The 21,270-nt window shown below is 37.9% G+C and overlaps 1 protein-coding gene across 4 annotated transcripts; it reads right to left on the reverse strand.

Moving 5' to 3' along the window:
- Window positions 1-21,068, reverse strand: LOC138170451 (leucine-rich repeat-containing protein 15-like). Of its 4 annotated transcripts, none has more exons than XM_069099780.1 (2): window positions 20,915-21,068; window positions 1-1,303 (listed from the first exon to the last, which is right to left on the reverse strand). In XM_069099780.1, exons 1-2 carry the CDS (start codon window positions 20,954-20,956, stop codon window positions 98-100), a joined length of 1,248 nt encoding a protein of 415 aa, XP_068955881.1. In that variant the 5' UTR covers window positions 20,957-21,068; the 3' UTR covers window positions 1-97. The 4 variants fall into 4 exon arrangements, with proteins under 4 accessions (XP_068955881.1, XP_068955883.1, XP_068955882.1 ...); XM_069099782.1 differs by lacking the exon at window positions 20,915-21,068 and adding an exon at window positions 3,878-4,131; XM_069099781.1 differs by lacking the exon at window positions 20,915-21,068 and adding an exon at window positions 3,797-4,131.
- Window positions 21,069-21,270: the final 202 nt, after the last annotated feature.

A 21,270-nucleotide genomic window follows, 5' to 3' on the forward strand; every position in this document is an offset into this window, starting at 1 on the left:
TATACATAAAGCTTTTATTTTCATTAGCAAAAGTAAATGCCTAATTAGCATAGCCATTCTTATCCCCTTTATTTTTGCCTTACCATAGTCTGGGTTCTTAACAATATGTTTTGAAAAGCATTGAGTTTGTGCAGACTGGATTCCCAGTCAAAATTACTCGTGTTACATTAGAATTCAGCCCTTTGCTCTCTGTTATATTGTTGTTGGAGAGATCCAGTAGTTCTAATTCATACATTTTGTCCGTGAAGGTTCTGGGCAGGTTTTCTATACCATTGCAACACAATGTTAATTCTGTCAGGCTTTGAAGACCAGAAAAAATGGGCAGGGTATGAAGCTGGTTTCTGTCCAAATGCAGAAATGCTAGCTGAGTGTTATTTACAAATATATCACCTGGAAGAGTGTTTATGTTATTTCCAGAAAGATTAAGAAATTCCAGCTGCTTTAACACTGAGAAGAAATTCAATGGAATGTCAGACACTAAATTATTTGACAGGTCAAGCTTCCTTAATCTAGAATTGCCAATGAATGAAAGAAGAGGAATATTTTGGATGCTATTCCCAGAAATTGAGAAATGCTCTAAGGTGGGGAGGATAGTAAATGCAGAAAATGGAATCTTCTTGAAATTATTATTGTCAAGAAGTAAGTCATTAAGGTTTGTCAAGTTTTCAAACAAATTCTCTGGTAAACTGCTTATTTCATTATTGGAAATATCAAGAATCTTCAGGTTAGGAACAGGATCAAAAACTCCTGCAGGGACCGAGTTAAGATGATTACTAGACACCATTAAGGTATCTAGCTGAGAAATGCCTGTAAACATATTTACTGACAACTGTAGCCTGTTCTGAGAGAGGTCCAAGTAAGTCAGTCTTTCCAACGAGGCAAAGATCTTTCCATGGAGCACACTCAGTCTGTTTCCAGCCAAGTTCAGCCAAACAAGTTTTTTTGTGTTTTGAAACAAGGCAGGTGGTAGCTCTGTCAAATTGTTGCCAGCAAGATCCAGGGCATGGATGCTTTTGCTGATATCATCGAAGGTATTGTTCTGCAGGAAGAGTTTGTTGTAGGACAAGCCAAGAAAAGTTAGATTGACAAAGGGTTGAAGGACTCCAGGTGGAAGTTGAGTTAAGTGATTCCCATTTAGAAAGAGCGTCTCTGTTCCTCCAGCTATTCCTTGGGGAATGTCAGAGAGGTTGGCAAAACGACAATCTATCACCAAAAGACTGCAGAGGCAGTTCTGGGGGCAACTAAACTGGGTGAGAGCATTTCCAAAGAGCAGCAAAAACAATCCCCAGATCATCTTTACAACCTGTGTTGTTGGGAAAGAGGAGAAAAAACAAATCAATTTGTTATTACTCTCTCTGGATAATTGTAGCCAAAATAGATTCTCCCCAGTAGAACATAAGCCACATGAGTGTTAGGACTGCTTTCTGTTTTGTTTTTAAGCAACTTGTCACTCCCTTGCACATAGTAGGTATTTCTTGGGTTGGATTGGGTTGGAGTAAGAATTGGGAATTGGTGAAATTGAGACCTAAGCTCTAGTCTTGGTTTTTCCACTAACTAGCTGGGTGACCTCGGACAAGTCACTTAATTTCTTTGGGCCTCCATTTCCTCATCTGTTAAATGAACTGGTGATCTATGTGATCTTGTCAAGATATTAGGAGACATCCTGTTTTCCAGAACTGAGGTCCAGCAAGCAAACTGGACCCTGAGTTTGGCATAACAACAATCCTTTGCTCTCACCCTCTGGATGATCTCATCCTCTGGCAAATCATATACAATTTTGTATTGCTTTGATCTCTGTTTCCCATGGGGTCTCAGAAGAAATGGTACTGCAGCTGTGTTATAGGAATGTAAATTTTTAAGATCTTCCCTGCCCCTAGGTTAAGTGCACCTGGAGCCTGTGGTGGGAGGCTTGTTTTTCAGGAAGGCCCACACCTTGGTGCTTTGTGATTGGGCAGTGGGTCAAGAGGATTGTTACATTCTCTGACCCAGGAGAAGGCTATATAATCCCTGATGTGAGACTTTGTTTTGGGGCTCACTTTGAGAAGTGTTGTGTGATTTGACCAGATGAGACTCTGGGCAGCTGTTTAGAGCCCCCCGGCTTTGAAAAACCTAGATGTTGATGCTTCCTTCTCTGGTAACTGAGTAGGTATGGATGTAATGGTCAAGACAGTTGGAGGCCTGTCTGCTTGATATGTTTTTCTGTTTTCTTGTAACTTCTGTCTGTATACTCTGAAGTTCGGGGTGCTGACTTTTTCCCCTGAATAAGGTAAATGATATATTTGATTGATTAAAGCAAGATTATTAACCCATTTTGAGTTGCTTTCCTTTAGAAAAGCAGATCTAAGAGCCTGTGTTGGCAACACCCATAATACTGTCCAAAAAAATGCCAACCACAGAAATTATTTGCCCAAGACCTAAGAATGACTGTGCAATGGTCCTGTCTTTTGTCGTTTTCATGCATAAAAATCCTACCCCTGCCATAAACCATAAGGCCTCCTTCTCAGGACAACTTTTGTTTGCAAGCATTTTCCTCACTTTGAATAATTTCTTTTCTTTGATTCCTGACTCTCCTGTCTCTAGTATCTATAGGTAGCTCTGCCACCCATAGGTTAGAGACTGACTCCGATATGATTGACAATCTCGAAGACCTCTTCCAGTTCCAAAGTGATATTAGTCAAGTATAATTGGAGTCTGGGAAAACACAGTTAATTATCACCTTTCATGATTTAAAAGTATGGAGTGAGAATTTACATCCATAAAGTGGTTTGAGATAATTAAATAAATAAAAGAAATAATTTTTAAAAATAAAGTCCCACAGGGACAGCTAGGAGGCACAGTGAATAGAGCACCAGCCGTGGTGGAGGACCTGAATTCAAATTCAGCCTCAGACACTTAACACAAAAACTAGCCATGTGACCTTGGGCAAGTCACTTAACCCCAATTGCCCTCCAAAAAGCAAATAATAAATAAATAAATAAATAAATAAATAAATAAATAAATAAATAAATAAAGTCCCATGAAGCATTATGTGCCATGGGACTAATTTTTAAGTTTTATGTCTAAACAGAAAAAGGCAGAGAGGATTTGTGTTCTGTCCTAGGCTCTCTTCTCTTCTTTCTTCACCATAAATGATATTCTCTTGGTAACCTCATAGGTAGCTATGATTTAATTATCATCCCTAAGATGACTCACAGATCTATCTATACACTTGCTTTCTTCCGAACTTTACCTATTTACCAGATATGGAATTTGCAATTCTGTAAATTGGTAGACAAAAGCAGAATTACAAGACTACAGTCTAATTAATAAAGAGCAAGTGAAAAATAAAAAGAACCTGTTTAAAAATATAAAACCAAATAGACTTTTGGTTTCTCTTGGAAGATGATTTAAAGGAACCAGAACCCAGCCACCTTGGTTAAAATGCGAATGCCAAGAAACCAGTATCTGTATTTTGCCTTTCTCTGCATCCCCAATGTTTAGCATTAGTGCCTGGCAGAGAGTAATTTTTAATAAATATTTATTTTATTTATACAAATTCATATTATTTATATAAATAATAAATATTTAATATATACTTATTGATCAATAAATGATTACAAACGAACCACTGCATTCCTCTACTTACAACAACTAGTTATGTCTTGACAGCCAACGGCACAGAGGATCTGTACTCTGTCGCAGGCCCTCTTTTCTTCTCCATAACCTCATAGGCAAGCCATGACTTTAATTATCATCTCTATAGGGATGATTCACAAATCTATATACTTACTTCCTTTAAAGTTTAGGTATGACTTACCTTGGTGTTAAAAAGGTCTGTTACAACCTCAGAAAATTTCTTTTCCCTAAAATATGCCCAAAATAAACCGCCGATATTCACCTGAAATTTCTTTCAGTTCCTTTGGTTAGTTGACAAGTGGATCTCAGACATTATAATTCTCCCCAGCTTTTGTTGCTATTTTCTTTGGCAGAATTCACTTAGAAAACCAGTACAACTGGAAAATTGAAGTACCCAGAAAACAGAAGTCGATTTTAGAGGTAATAATGCTGACTCATCCAACCAGAAGTCTTGCAATGTTTCGACAACCCAGAGCTTCCTCTGTTTCACAAAGCAAAGGAGCACCCAAGTGGGAGCTAAACCAGCTTTGTCATTGCAACACAGTCAGTCATTATTACTCAGACTGGGGATCTGCTCTTTATCATATACAAAAAATAAAAAAAAAGAAAAGCAAACCTTCATTGTACAGTAGCTATTATCAAGAATAAATCAATAGTTTTGTTTTTTTTTTCAATAGTGGAAGAGCAAGAGGAAGATTGCAGTAACACGTTGGGAATTTTCACTACCATTTTGCTCATGGTGTATTTTAAAAGCACCACATAATATAATACCCTACCCTGAAAATGAAACACTGGCATTTGAGTAATCAGGCTGAAATAATTTTAGGTGCTTACAAATTTCATTGCAGAAAAAAACTTTAAGAGAATGGATATTACACGAATAAACCTTGATTATTCAGCAGTGTTCCTAACTAAGATTTTGCTCCAGCACAGTCTATTTTTATAAAAGTTAGATTAATTTTAAAGAAGCATAACTAATTACAAGAAAAATAAAATATTTTAACATCCTACTAACAGGCTGACCCATATGTTGTGAAATAGGTATTGCTTTCTACCTTGTTTTTGAAAAGCTAGTATAATTATTAGTACTCTGTTTATTACCACAGCATAAGAGATCACTGATTTGGATTGAATGTAAAAGAAAAAAAATAAAGAATAAATATATTGCTAAACATATTCCAGTTTGACTAAACTGACTTCCTACACAATTCTTTTTTTTTTTTTAAAGCAATTTGGGTTAAGTAACTTGCTCAAGGTTACATGGCCAGGTGTTTCTGGGTGGGTGCTAAGTGTCTGAGCCCGGGATTCGATCTCCAGGTCTTCTCAACACTGGAGCCGGTGTCTTACTCGCTGTGCTACATGGCCACCCCTTCATACACAATTCTTAATAATTATTTTAAAGTCAGGATTGTTATTTAAGGCCTGTTTTTCCAGTATCAAAATCTATATAAACTGAAAACAATGTAGGACAAAGATACAAGTGGCTTCTTCAAGCTTTATGTTATAGGGACCTGGACACTAGTGTACTCCACCAGTCCCATGGAGGGCTTGGTGAGCCTGCTCTGCGTATGCATAATGGAAGGCTCTGCCCTCCACTTTGGGACATAACTAAGTCTGTCCTGGCTTCCACTGTATGTTGAAGAAAAATCTTTTAACTGGCTGCTCAACCAGAACTGAGTGTGGATACCCAAGGTTCCTATGGAGGAACTCAACCTTGGTTCTTCCCTAGTGATTTTCCAGTGGGGGAGTCAGACTATCGGGTCTCTCAGTGATAGAGGTGCCTCATTCCCCTGGTCACCATGAAACTGGAGGGCTGTGTTTTGTCTCTGGTGTTTTGTTCTTATACCAAGTACAGGAGGCATAACCTATGATGTTATGAACTTTTAAAAGTCAGAAGAGTAGCCAGAGAGGCCCAAGAACTGCAAAGTGAAGAGCTGGCCCTGCAGGTGATGAAGCTGGTAGCTGATACACCACTTTTGGTAAACAAAGGAGTTGTGCTAACCCCAGAAATGAACTTCGTGGGAACAAAGTTTTGTAGCAATCTCTTTAAGTTTGGCTCCACTCTCCCCAGGGACACAAGCAGGGAGAAGGAAGAGGGTGCTCTGAGATCTGGAGGTTTTTGTACTTTTGGCCTTGCTGTATCTTCTCAATAAAAATCTCTTTGTAAAAGTTAATTGAGATTGTTTATTGATATGATGTCAAGGAGGTATCAATTGGTTAAAATTATACTGGAGTGCTAATCACTGATTATATTATGTAACAGAAAAATTTACTGGTCAAATAACATTGAGGGGAACATTGCAGAGCAAGGGCTTAAGTCAACAGCATTAAAATGCCACTGTCCCTCAGGAGCACCCCCTGAAGGGGGAGATAATACTTGGGACCTGACAGGCAGCATTAGTTGGGGTTGGAAAACCAAGGCCAGGGTCTCATTACATAGAAATCTCCTGAGGTAGCTAGCAAGGTAGTGCTGTGGATAGAGACCTAGGTCTAGGAAACAGGAAATCCTGAGTTCAAATCCAGTTTCAGATACCAGCTATGTGACCCTGGGCAAGTCATTTGACCCTGTTTGCCTCAGTTTCCTCACTTGTAAAATGAGCTAGAGAAGGAAATAGCAAGCCCCTCCAGTATCTTTTCCAAGAAAACCCTAAATAGGTTCGCAGAGATTAGGACACAACTGAAATGACTCACAACAACAACAAAAATGGTGATAATAATAGCACCTGCCTTTCAGGGTTGTTGTGAGGGCCAAATGAGATCATTCTTACACAGCTTATTAAAGAGATGGTATATAAGCACTTTGAAAGAGAAACTTGATCACCAAGAGGCATAGGGGCCAGCATACCACAGAGGACTGTTTGAAATCCTGCCTCTGACATTATTGACTATGAGACCATAAGGGGAATGGAAGAGGTAAATGGGAATGATGCCAGAGTGTATGAAACCCCACCACACCCAAGCTCAGTGCACTCCCATGCAAAAATACAGCATTCATTCATCAAGAACAGGTCATACCAGTCTAAACAAATTTCCTTTCTTGATGGAGTTACTAGATTAGTAGACCAGAAGAATGCCATAGACAAGGCATAACTAGATCTGGGTACCAAGAATAATAACTAACATTTATTGTAGAACTTAAAGTTCTGCTTTAAAAGTAAAGCTCTGAGAATCTTTTCTCATCTGTAAATGATAGGATACAACTGGATTATCTTTAAGATTCCCTCCCAGCTCTAAATCTGAGGAACTCTGAGCAGAGCAGTAATTAGCCATTCTGGGAACCCAGGGAAAGCACAGGACATGCCCAGGGAAAGCAACATGTCTTCAAATGAATTTTTTGAGTTAATTTGGGACAGAAGTTAAGAGAGAAACCTTAATGGGAGATCTGACTTCAGGACATAAAATCCCACAGGGAAGAGGCCCTGGGACACAACCTTCTTTCGAGAAGAAAGGAAAAAGAGGCCCCATACCATCTCCCCCCATGGGCAGCTGGAGGGTGCTGTTAAAGGGCTGTAGGGTTGGGTTAGGTAAGAACTCAGCTGGGATACAGATGCCAGGGGAAGGAAGCACACCTTTTAGGAGCTCTCCATTTTATTCATTCTTGTTAACTAAGTGCTAAATTCTGTGGTTTCAAATTGATAAAGAAAATATGAGAGTTAATTAGTTTCCTCTAAAAGTTTGGCTAGTCACCCTACTTTAGTTATTACACTGATTATGAGCAAAATATTTTCCTTAGAACAAAATTGTGAGGTAGGTAGTGCAAGTATTATTATCTATTTTATACCAGAGGAAACTGGGGTTTAAAGAGTTTCAGTAACTTATTCAAAATAATTCAGCTAATTTTTGTTGTTATTCAGTCTTTTTTAGTCGTATTCAACTTTTTGTAACTCTATGTGGGGTTTTCTTGGTAGAGATACCGAAGATTAAATGACTTGCCCAGGGTCACACAACTAGTAAGTGTCTGAGGCCGGATTTGAACTCAGGAAGATGAGTATTCCTGACTGCAGGCCTGGCACTTTGTGCTGGGCACCACCCAACTGCTCCCAATACAGCTAATTAGTGGTGTAATTTGCACTATACCATTGGAGCAGCTAGGTGGCACAGTGGACAATGTGCTGGGCCTGGAGTCAGGAAGACTATCTTGATCTCAAATTTGGCCTCAGACACTTATTAACTGTGTGACCCTGGGTAAGTCATTTAATTCTCTCTGCTCCGGTTCCTCATCTATAAAATAAACAGGAGAAGGAAATGACAAACCACTCCATTATCTCTTCCAAGAAAACCCCATTTGTAGTGAAGAAAAGTCAGATAAGATAGAAACAAATGAACATTAACAAAATTGCACTATACTGTACTATCTGCTGTAAGATAGCTAACAATGTGATTTGGCAACCAAAAAGCTAATGCAATCTTAATGCATTAGCAGAAGCATCAAAAATCATAGCAACCCAAAAGCAGCAGAGACCCCAAAAGCCATCTGATTCAGCCTGCTCCTGAGCAAGGATCCCTTCTAGAACCTTCCTACAAATGGTCATCCAACAGTGGCTTCGATACCTCCAAGAAGGGAGAACTCCCTTTTTCCAAGGTAGACCACTCCAGCTCTGAGGAAGGTTTTTCAAGCTTAATTTGCCTCCTTGCCACTTCTACACTACTACATAACTCATAGCTGTGCTTTCTGGGACCAAACAGAACACGTTTAGTACTTCTTCCACATGTCCACTTTTCAAATATCTGAAGACAGTCATTGTTCCAACCTAAGCATCTTCTTCAGGTGAAACCTCCCTTGGTCTGGCCATTCAGCCAGTCCTGAATCCATATATTCCATATAATTATACTACCATCTACCCCACGTATCTCCATATTTTCCACAAGGATAACAAGAGATTTTGACAAAATCTAAGTAAATACATTAACAGCCACACTCCTGATTGGAAATGTAACTGTCTCAAAAAAAAGCAAATGAATTTAGACTGGGGCAGGCTATTCTTGGTGAAGCTATGCTGGCTCTTTGTAGTCTCCACTTCCTTTTTTTCACCATTTATTAATCATCTTTTAAATAATATAATAGGTAAGGGGTTATAAGGTAGCCAGCCACTCCCACTGACAGTGCTCTCACCTGGGCATGTGGACACCTGATTATTGGCTGAGTTGGATGGCTCACTCTGACTTGCTTTCATACTGTTTGATCTATTCTCCCAGAAATAACACCATCACACATAGTTACACTCACATTCTCAGGGTAACCCTGTTGAAGGGAAATATTCGCTCCTCTAGCTCTGGAACTACCACCAATGAGTTTCTAACCAGTCATTCACTACAATGACACTTAGATCTTAAACATAACATTTCCTTAACAAAAAAGAAAAGATATAATATCACAGGTGCTCATATATATTTAAGCAAACATATAAATAATAAATATATCAAAACCTACATCTATAACTAGGTCACACTCAACTACTAAAGTATTCGGTATCTGTGGGGAGAGCGGGTATAAGCATACAGAAAGCCATCAAGGAGACAAGAGTGAGGAACTTTTGACTCCCTGGATTTCCTCTCCATCTCTCACTGACTATTCCCTTATTCCCATTTCTATCAACCCATTCCTCCCACTACCATCACCACATCACATCTAAGGCTGCCTCCCTTTCCACTATGAAAGTCCAGCTGAACAGGTAGCAAATTTGCTTTTATCTTAATTTTTTCTTTTTTCACTCTTTAAATTTTCTTGCAGTCACTAAGTTCTGGTTTCCTCTTGATGACACACAGCCCATCACCCTGGCTCAGCTTATAACCATACCCCAGTTCACTGATCTTGGTGGGGGAGTTGGGGTCCTCGTTACCCTCCATTACCACATCTAGATTCTACTTCTACCACCATCATTCAGTAAGCTCTCCTTTGAGGTTAACTCAGTTCATATCTAGCTGTCAATCTAATGGTGCATCCTTATGAGGACAGTGATAGCTCTGAAGATGAAACTGACTGGCAGGACTCTTGTCATGATCCCTACAGAGCAGGAACTAGGTTGATTTTCACTTGGTGTATGCTAGGGACGATGGAGAGATATCCTTTTTGCTTCTTTAATCCTCCAGGACACTTTCTTCAATGAGTTCAGTGCCTAGCTCAGTTTTTCTTTCCTTCTGAATTCCTGCCCTCATACTAGGTGACTTCAATACACACACTGATACTTCTTCAAATACCCCAAGCCCCTAGTTACTCCATTTACTTATTTTCCCTGACTTGTTCCTCCATTCAACTTCAGCCACATCTAGAAATGGTCATAGATTTGATCTTGCCAAAATCTAAAAGTGTTTGACTTCCATGTTCATAAACTAAATTCCCTTATCTGATCCCAATCTGTTGTCATTCCATCTCTCCTTCTGATCTGTCTATCCTCAACACCCTCTCCAATCCTTCTGTTCCTTAGTTCTTACCCAAGCCATGACCTTTGTACTACCTACAGCTTTCTCCCTCTTTCATCTTGACCCCTCGGTGAAACAATTCAAATCTGCACTGTCTTCTTCTCTTGAGTCCTCAATCTTCAACCTTGAGTCACTCCTACCACCTGCTGCCTTTCCTCCTACTTAATGCTGTTGAACAAATTTGAAGAAAATCCCTAAACCGTACTGTTTGCATTGACACAGATTTATATGACATAATATCAACTGGGCCCTCACTGTGGCAAGGCACCTTTTAACAGATTTTTACCCTACTCCCTTCCACCTATACTAATTCTACTTTCTTTCTTCCCTTTACATTGTACATTGTATATTTTTTGTACATGGTTGTTTGCCTACCCCCATTAGAATGTAAGCTCCTTGATGGTAGAGACCATGTTTTTATTTTTCTTTGCATCCTCTGCATTTGACACAGGAGCTGGCATATAGTAGACAATTAAGAAATACTTGTTAAGTGTTTACTACCATCCTTAACTGATTTGGAGTTTCAGCACTCCTCACACTGTTCTGATAAGCCCTGGTCATGCTTATGTAATCATCCTCTTTTGCTGCCTTTGCCTCCTTCTTGTATATCCTTCTAAAGAATCTAAACTACCTGCTCAGTGACCAGCCATTTTTTTATTTATATATTTCTTTGATGATATCTCTTTCCAATTTCCACAAACTCTCCAAGTCTCAGCTGAGATCCCACCTTCTCTGTAACACCATTCTCTACTTCCTCTGAACTCATACCATTCATTGTCTATACTCATTTGACATCAGTCATCTCTTGTGACATCTCTTGTATTTTAATCCAAGTCTTGTATTGTTATTTAATCTTTATGCATGTATATATATATATATTTTTTCTTCAAATAGAGCTGATGATTGAGCTAAGAATAAAAACTAGACATCTCAAATCTATAAAACATTTGAGGAACATACATCTTCAGTATTTTTTGTCCACCAGATCAGTTTTTATACAATCATAACAATAAACCTGTGGACAGCTACCTGCCATGTGGAAAAAGTACCTGACCTGGAGTCAGGAAGACTCTTCTTCCCGAGTTCAAATCTGGTCTCAGACACTTAATAGCTTTGTGATCCTGAGCAAGTAACTTAACCCAGTTTGCCTTAGTTCCTTCACCTGTAAAATGAGGTGGAGAAGGAAATGGCAAGCCATTCCAGTATCTCTTGCCAAGAAAATCCCAAATGGGATCATAAAGATCTGAAATGATAAAGCAATAAAATAATAAACCTGTAGTTCAATTGAAGGCCTGGCTCTGTCTCTGTTCCTTGAAATCCTGGAGTCAAATGACAAAATTTGAATTATAATTTAGTTAAATATCTATGGAAATTCAGCAAGCACAAATCTGTTGGTGGCTAATATTTTCCCCAATTTTTTTTAACATTTTTATTTTAAAGCTTTGAGTTCCAAATTTTATTCTTTCCCTTCTCCCCCCTCTCTCCCCTCCCTGAGATGATAAACAATCAGATAATTATAATTACTTAAAATATCTCCATATTAGTCATTTTGTAGAAGAAGATATGAATAAATAAAAAAAGTGAAAAATAGCATGCTTCAGTCTGTATTCAATCAATATCAATTCTTTCTCTGGAGGCAGATAGTATGTTTCATCATTAGTCCTTTAAGATTGTCTTGGATCATTGTATTGCTGAGAATAGCTAAGTCATTCACAATTCTTCAATATTGCTGTTACTGTGTACAACATTCTCCTGGTTCTATTCACTTCACCTTGTTTCAGTTCATGTAAGTCTTTTCAGGTTTTTTCTTAAATCATCCTGCTATTTCTTATAGCACAATAATATTCCATTACAATCTTATACCACAGCTTGTTTAGCCATTTCCCATTTGATGGGTTTCCTTTTGATTTCTAATTCTTAGCCACCATAAAAAGAGATGCTATAAATATTTTTGTATGAATAGGTCCTTTTTCCTTTTTTTGGATATCTTTGGGATGTAGACCTAGCAGTGGTATTGCTGGATCAAAGGGTATGCACAGTTTTATAGCCTTTTGGGCATAGTTCCAAATTGTTCTCCAGAATGGTTGGATCAGTTCACAACTCCACCAATAGGGCATTGGTATCCCAGTTTTCACACACTCCCTCAAACATCCAATATTTTCCTTTTTTGTCATATTAGCAACTCTGATAGGTGTGAAATGGTACCTCAGAGTTGTTTTAATTTGCATTTCTCTGATTAATAGTGATTTACAGCATTTCATATGACTATAGATAGCTTTGATTTGTCTGAAAACTGGCTGGTCATATCCTTTGACCATTTATCAATTGGAGAATGACTTATATTGCAAGTCACTTAACCCCAATTGCCCTCCCCCCCCAAAAAAAAATCTATTTTATATTTTATAATGCTCTCTATATCTTCTTTGGTCTTAAATTTTTTCCTTATCCATAAATCTGACAGATAAACTATTCCAACCTCTGTTAATTTGCTTATGTGTAACCTTTTATGTGTAAATCATGTACCCATTTCTAATCTTGGTACACTGTGTGAGATGTTGGTCTACACCTAGCTTCTGACATACTGATTTCCAGTTTTTCTAGCAGTTTTTGTCAAATAATGAGTTTTTGGGGCGGCCAGGTAGCACAGTGAGTAAGATCACTGGCCCCAGTGTCGGGGTGACCTAGGGATCGAATCCAGGCTCAGACACTTAGCACCCACCCAGAAACACCTGGCCGTGTAACCTTGAGCAAGTTACTTAACCCCAATTGCTTAGGGGCGGCCAGGTGGCTCAGCGAGTAAAAGCACTGGGCCCCAGTGTCGGGATGACCTGGGGATCGAATCTGGGCTCAGATACTTAGCACCACACCCAGAAATAACTGGTCATGTAAACTTGAGCAAGTTACTTAAATCCAATTGCTTTAAAAAAAATAATGAGTTTTTGTTTCAAAAACTTGGATCTTTGGATTTATCATATACTAGATTACTACGGTCATTTCCAACAATGTAATTTGTATCTAATCTATTCCATCACTCTATTTCTTAGCCAGTACCCAATTGTTTTGATAATTACCACATTATTATACGGTTTGAGATCTGGTATGGTTGGACCACTTTTTTTTTTTTTTTTTTTGCTTTTTTTCGTTGATCCTCTTGATATCTTTGAGCTTTTGTTCTTCCAGATGAATTTTTGTTATTATTTTTTCTAGTTCCATAAATTACTTTTTTGGTAGTTTCATTGGTATGACATTGAATAAACAGGTTAAGATAGGTAGAATTGTCATTTTTTATTATATTGACTAGGTCTACCCATGAACAATTAATATTTTTTCAATTGTTTAGACCTGACTATTTGTGTGGAAAGTGTTTTATAGTTATGTTCATATAGTTCCTGGGTTCGTTTTGGCAGGTAGACTCCAAAGTATTTTATATTGTCTGTAATTATTTTAAATGGAATTTCTCTGTCTCTTGCTTCTGGATTTTTGTTGGTAATATATAGAAATGCTGGTGGTTTATGTGGGTTTATTTTGTATCCTGCAACTTTACCAAAATTGTTAATAATTTCAAGTACATTCTTAGTTTAGTCTCTAGTATTTTCTACATATAATAACATTATATCATCCGCAAGGAGTGATAATTTTGTTTTCTAGTTACTTATTTGAATTCCTTTAATTTCTTTTTCTTCTCTTGTTGGTATAGCTAACATTTCTAGTACAATATTAAATAATAGAGGTGATAATGGGCACCCTTGCTTCACCCCTGATTATTCAGGAAGGCTTCTAGCTTATCCCCCATATGCTTGCTGATGGTTTTAGATAGATTTTACTTATCATTTTAAGGTAAGCTCCATTTATTTCTATGCTCTTTAGTGTTTTTAGTAGGAATGGTTACTGTATTTTTTTCAAAGTTTTTTTTTCATCTATTGAGATAATCATATGACTTCTGTTGGTATAAATATGGTTCATTATACTGATATTTTTCCTAACATGGAACCAGCCCTGCATTCCTGGTATAAATCTTAACTGGTCATAGTGTATGATCTTTGTGATATATTGCTGTAATTGCTTTGCTAGCATTTTATTTAAAATTTTTGCATCAATATTCATTAGGGAAATTGGTCTGTAATTTTCTTTCTCTGTTTTTACTCTTCCTGGTTTCATTATCAGCACCATATTTGTGTCACTAAAGGAATTTGGTAGGACTCCTTCTTTACATGCTTTTCCAAATAGTTTATATAGTATTGGGATTAATTGTTCTTTAAATGTTTGCTAGAATTCACTTGTGAATACATCTGGTCCTGGGGACTTTTTCTTAGGAAATTCAGTGATGGCTTTTTCAATTTATTTTTCTGAAATGGGGTTATTTAGGTATTTTATTTCTTCTCTTCATCTCAGTAAAATATATTTTTGTAGATATTCATCCATTACATTTAGATTGTCAAATTCATTGACATATAATTGGGCAATAGCTTCTAACAATTGTCTTAATTTTCTCTTCATTGGTGGTGAGTTCATCCCTTTCATTTTTGATATTAGTAATTTGATTTTCTTTTTCTATTTTTAAATCAAATTAACCAATGGGTTTTTTTTCTCATAAAACCAGCTTCTAGTTTTATTTATTAGTTCAATGATTTTCTTACTTTCAATTTTATTAATCTCTCCTTTGATTTTTCAGGATTTCTAATTTGGTGTATAATTGGAGGTTTTTAATTTGTTCTTTTTCTTGTTTTTTTTTAGTTGCATTCCCAATTCATTGATCAGCCTTTTCTCTATTTTATTGATGTAAGCAATTAGAGATATAAATTTTCCCCCTAAGTACCACTTTGGTTGCATCCCATAAATTTTGGGTATTGTCTCACTGTTGTCATTTTCTTTAATAAAATTACAGATTGTTTCTATGAGTTGTTCTTTGACCACTTGTTTTTTAGAATTAGATTATTTAATTTCCAATTAATTTTTAATCTCTCTTTCCATTGTCCATTATAGAATGTAATTTTTATTTCATTATGATTTGAAAAGGATGTGTTTACTATTTTTTCTTTTCTATGTGAGGTATTTATGTCCTAATGCATGGTCAATTTTTGTGTAGGTGCCATATCATGCTGAGGAAAGGCATATTCCTTTCTACTCCCATTTAATTTTCTCCAGAGATCTATAATATTTAACTTTTCCAGAATTTTATTTACCTCCTTAGCTTCTTTCTTGTTTATTTTTGTTAGATTTACTAGTTCTGAGAGGGGAAAGTTGAGGTCCCCCACTAATATAGTTTTATTATCTATTTCCTTTCATTCAACTTCTCTTCAAAAACTTAGATGCTATACCATTTGGTGCATATATGTCTAGTATTGCTATGACTTCATTGTCTATGGCACCTTTCAGCAAGATATAGTTCCTTTCTTTATCTCTTTTAATTAGGTCTATTTTTGCTTTTGTTTGAGATCATGATTACTACCCTTTCCTTCTTTGCATCAGCTGAAGCCTAATAGATTCTGCTCCAAACCCTTACCTTTACCCTGTGTGTATCTCTCTGCTTCAAATGTGTTTCTTGTAAACAATGAATTGTAGGATTCTGGTTTTTAATCTGTTCTGCTATCCACTTCCATTTTATGGGGTGAGTTTATTCCATTCACATTTACAATTATTATAATTAACTGCATATTTCCTTCCATGCTATTTTTTACTTGTTTATTCCCCTTTCTCTCTTACACCCCCTGCTTTTCCTCCTCCTAAGTGTTTTACTTCTGTTCGCTGCCTTCGCCAATATACCCTCCCTGTTATCAGTTCCCCACCACTCCTTCTATTATCTCTATCCTTTTTTACTTCATTATAAGGGAAGGAGTGTGTATTGGCTCCTTGAGCCAATTTTTATGAGAGTGAAGTTTAAGCTTTGCCCACCACCCCCACCCCACCTCCATCTTCTCCATTATAATAGCTTTTTTATGTCTCTTTTATGTGGGATAATTTACCCCATTCAATCTCCCCTCTCCTTTTTCCTGTGCAATTTTCTTTCTCACCTCTTTATTTTGTTGTTTGGAGTGTTATCCCATCAAAGTCACCTTATTATATCCACACCCTCTGTCTACATACACTCCTTCTAATTGCTCTTATAGTAATAAAGTTAAGAGTTACAAATGTTATCTTGCCATATAGAAATATAAAGCTTCACTTTATTGAATTTGTCATGTATTCTCTTTCTTGTTTCTTTTTTACCTTTTTTGTTTCCCTTGACTCTTGTATTTGGCAATCAAATTTTTATTCAGCTCAGGTCTTTTAATTAGAAATGCTTTGGAGTCCTCCATTTCATTAAATTTCCATTTATTTTCCCTGAAAAATTATATTTAATTTTATTGGGTAGGTGATTCATGGTTGTCATCCTAACTACTTTTCCTTCTGGTATATCATATTCCAAGCCTTCCAGTTCTTTAATGTGATAGCTGCAAAATCCTGTGTAATCCTGACTATAGCTCCATGTTATTTGAATTGTTTCTTTTTGGCTGCTTACAATTCTTTCTCCTTGATCTGTGAGCTCTGGAATTTGGCTATGATGTGCTGGGAGTTTTTATTTTAGTATCTCTTTCAGGCAATGATCAGTGGACTCTCTCAATACCTATTTTGCCCTTTGTTTTTAATATATCAGGGCAGTTTTCTTTGATAATTTCTTGAAAAATGTGGTCCAGGCTTTTTTTTTTTTAAATCATTGCTTTCAGGTAGTCCAGCAATTCTTATATTATGTTTCCTGGATCTATTTTCTTAGTCAGTTGTTTATCCAGAGAGAAATTTAACATTTTCTCCTATTTTTTTCCTTTTTTTGATTTTGTTTTATCATATCTTGATGACTCATAGAGTCATTAGTTTCCACTTGTTCAATTTTGATTTTTAAGGAAATATTTTCTTCATTGAGCTTTTCCATTTGGCCAATTCTACTTTATAGGAAGTCATTTTCCTCAGTAAATTTTTGTATATCTTTTCCCATGCCATTGACTCTCTTCATGATTCTCTTTGCATTACTGTCTTTTCTCAATTTTTCTTCTACTTCTCTAATTTGTTTTTTAAAATCCTCTTTAAGCTCTTCCAGAAATTCTTTTTGAGCCTGATACCAAATTACATTTTTTTTGAGGCTTCATATGTAGCCATTTTGATGCTATTGTTCTCTTCTAAATTTATGCCTTGATCCTCTCTGTCACCATAGTAACTTTCTATAGTCAAGCTCTTTGTTTTTGCTCATTTTTTTTTCTGCCTTTTTTTGGTGACTTGGTGTTTTTATGTGAAAGTTGTACTCTGGTCCTATACTGTCCCAAGCTTTTTGTGCTGGGGCTCTAGGTCTTACTGCTGGCTGTCACTGGGCTTCAGGGCTTAGCTGCTTGCTCTCTCTGGAGGGTAGACTTCCCTTCTGGCTTGTACTGAGTGTGGGACCTCCCTGTTGACCTCAGTTGGTGTGGGCTTTAGCTGCTGCCTTGCACCAGGGGTGGGGCCTTGCTGCAGGTTGCTATGGAAACAGGGTCTCTCTGCTGGTAGGTCCCAGAGGTGAGATCTGGATGTTGGCCCGCTCTAGGGCAGGCTTCACTGCTGGTCAGCAAAGGGGTTGGGTCCTGCTGGTGGCTTGCACATGGAGTGGGGCCTCTTGCTCCAGGCCCCCTGCTGTGAGGCTGGCAAATTTGGGAATTTCAGAAGGTTCCTTCCTCACTCCACCATCCTTTCACCACAAGTCTGGGCAGTTGCTTTTTTTTTTTTTTAATTAAGATTAGGCATTAAATATTTATTAAATAAATGAATGGAAAAGGTCCTAAACTCTTAACCTTGATGGGATAATAAGACTTATTTTCAACTTTCACACTATAGCTGAAAGAACCAAAAGGCACACTGATTTGATTAGTTTAGGCAGCACAGATTCTTCACCTACCCATTGTTTAAAAAGCAAAAACAAAAACAGTTTGTTAATGATGCCCATGAGACAGTTCATCAAAATTCATTACAGACACCACAAGCTGAAGATTATCCCTTGCAACTACAGCTATCTGCTGAATTTCACACTAAAATGGCCCTTTGCTCCATCATTGACTCTCTGAATGAGAGCATCTTCTAACACATCCATTTTTTCCTTTTCAAAGACAGAGATTGTTTGTGACTAGATGCTATCTTAACTGACAATGTCAACAATATTTAAAAGTATAAAGTTTTAAAGCCATACACATTGTGAATCTTAAGTAAGCAGTCCAGAACTATCCTAATTCTGATTTTCAATTTCCTGCCCTTTCCAATTTTCTCTCTGAAGTACTCCTCTACACATTTTGTGCTTTACTCTATCTAGGCTCTTCCTTCTTTCTATTTCTCTTTTTTTTCTTCTTTTAAACAAATTCTGTCCTAAATTCACTAGCTTCACCTGGTTGATCCTCCTGTTTCTTTTCCTTAGAGACTTTCCAAGATTCATTTCATTTTTAACTTCAACCACATTCCTAAACTTTCATCTGTCTTTCACTTCTAATTCCTCTTACACCTTAACCTTCTTGGGGATACCTATTCCCATTCCCCACAAATCCATGAATCTGATTTATGAGGCTCGCTCTTCCACTCACCCCACCTCCATCCTGCTTTGGCTGATGTTCTAAAACATTTTAGTGTGGAGATTTTGAAATAAATTCTGAAGCAGGGGAGTCAAGAGTCGAAAAGTCCAGTGGTCATCAGGGACATTGTTTGACTCTCACTATTGTTGACAAAGTTGATAAAGGGACAAAGGTTCCTAGTTCAATTCTATATTTCAACAATTAGTGAAATGAATGCTAGTCCAATATATAAACCATGAGAATTTGGACTGGTAACTTTATAATTCAACCCATTTTAGTTCAACAAATATTTATAAAGCATACCATACCTGCACACCATTACACAAAGGGTTGGAATACAGATCAGAAAATATCTGAAACAGTGCCTACCCCCAATGACAACATTCTTCTGATAGAATACAATATATAGATAGTACATACAAGATAATTTGAAGAGTGAGAGGATACTTAGTTGAGAATTGCAGAAACTGCTTTGTATAAGAGGTGGCAGCTGAGCTGAGCATTTAAGTCAGCTAAGGGTTCAGAAAGATAGGAGGGCAAGGAAGTACTGTATAGGGCAGACATACAGGTCAGCTTCTGCAAAGGCACAGAAGGTTAAAAAGGCCACAAGTTTGGGGAACAACAGGAAGACCAGTTTGATTGAAATTAATAATTGGATTAGACATGTGTATGTAAGGAGGATTTTGTTGGTTTTAGAATTTAGTTTCTCAGGATCCATGGCCATGGCAATGTCTAGTTTCCAGGTGGTAGATAATAACTCCCAGAATAGCTCCAAGGATTCCAGATAGTAATTCCTAGAATCACAGTGATAGGCTGCACATCTGAGTGTGCACAGTGAGATCTGAGTGTGCACAATGAGCACTACTGAGGCTGCACAGTGAGATTATAGGGGTGATATAATGTGATATTTACTATACTTGTCCTGAATGACAACATTGCTAAAATTAACCTGTGAGCTTAATGTTGGCAAGATGCCTTCTTTGTCTGTTGCCCTATAAAGTAGGTGGGTACTGGTCAGTAAGTGGAGAACCCATAGGGATTTGGGATATGCATAGAGGAATGCATTTACCTGCCTCAACCAGCCTCTGTTGAGGCTTGAGGGGATTTAGGGGATACACAGCTGTGCCTACCTATATCAGTTGACCCCATCAAGACATAGGGGTAGTTGCCTCCACTTCACACTGGCCCCTGTGAGAAGGGTTGTTAGAGAATGCTGTAGGAATTGGTGCTCCCATTATCAGCAACTTCCTTTAAGAAGACAAGACTAGAATAAAGTAAAGCTTATTATTTAACCCCTCCAAAGCTGTCTTTCTGTCTGACTAGATCAAGAGTGAACCTGTTCGAGGGTGGAGTCTGAAAACTCTAGTCCTTCTCACACGTTGTCTGTGAAACAATGTGGATTAGAAATTAATTAGATTAGGATTACAAGTGGGAAGAGGAGCAGTATGAAATAAGATCGGAGGCCAGATTATGAAGATTTTCAAATGCCAGGTAAAGGAGTTTGTATTTTATCTGAGACAATTGGAAGCCACTTTGAGTTTTTTAGAGGGAAGGACTAGTGCTTTAGAAATATCGATTTGGCAGCTATGTGTTAGATGGATTGAAGAGAAGAGTTTGTACGTGGGTAGCCCAAATTAGGAGGACATTACAATACTCTTGGTGAGAGCTGAGTGGAGGGCTTGAATTGAGGATATTGCTATTCAAGAGATATTATGGAGGTAGAATCAAGACTTGGCAACTGATTGGTTATTGAGGCAAGATGAAGTTTCATGGTTTCAGAATCATTTAAGGGTCATCTTGCAATCCCCTAGTGCAGGGGTGGGGAACCTCAAGGTCACATGTGGCTTTTCTAGGTCCCCTGGTGTGGCTTTTTGACTGAACTCAAGTTTTACAGAACAAATCCTTTTATTAAGGGGATTTGTTCTATGAAGTTTGGATTCAGTCAAAGGGCCACACTTCAGGACCCAGAAGGCCTTGAGGCAGAAGGTTCCCCACCCCTGTCCTAGAGGTCAAGTGAAGTACCCAGTCACGTGGGTAGCAAGTGAGAGAACTTGGATTTATAATCAAATAATTTTAACCCAGGGCTTCTGATTCTAAATTCACAGTTCTTTTCCATGGGAAGGGCAAAGAATGACTTTTAGGTCAAGAACCTGGATGCCTCAAGAACGGTGCCTTAAAGTGAAATAGTCTGGAGGAAGGGTGGGTGTAGAAAGCAAGTGAATTCTGGTTAGGACAAGCTAAAAGTTCAGTGGTTACCTGGCAAAATACAGTTAGACCTAGCCCCTCTCCAGCCCCCTCTGAATATTTTTAAAATAGTCTACCATCATCTCCAAAGCTCCTCCTGGCCTTCTTCTAGGATCCATTTTTCCTCCAATCAATAGTGGGACTGATCAATTTTAGGTCAATTTCAGTCGGTGGCTTAGCCAGGTCCAATACTGTCACTAACATCCTTTCCCAGGAACCTACACCTACAAGGAGAGTGAGTGCAAAGACATCAGGCTACGGCTACAGAGAGTCTACACACCCCTCCCCTAAGACCGTCCAGGGAACTCGAAAACAACCTGAGAGCGAACGCCCTCCGAGTTGGTCTGAGCCGGAAGTGAGGTCACGCTCCTGAGCGGGTGGGGCGGGGAGGTGAGCGGACGCAAACGGAAGCGCTGGGAAGGAGGGCCAATGG

This window comes from Petaurus breviceps, unplaced genomic scaffold (assembly GCF_028583685.1).
Source record: "Petaurus breviceps papuanus isolate PSGF00001 unplaced genomic scaffold, PetGlider_PUasm1.0 38, whole genome shotgun sequence".
NCBI lineage: Eukaryota > Metazoa > Chordata > Mammalia > Diprotodontia > Petauridae > Petaurus > Petaurus breviceps.

Coding starts and splice junctions, on each gene's coding strand:
- LOC138170451 (XM_069099780.1), bottom strand. CDS start 20,956: ATGGATCCTAGAAGAAGGCCAGGAGGAGCTTTGGAGATGATG. Junction 1,304..20,914: donor GAGGAGCTTTGGAGATGATG/GTAGACTATTTT, acceptor CCAACAACACAG/GTTGTAAAGATGATCTGGGG.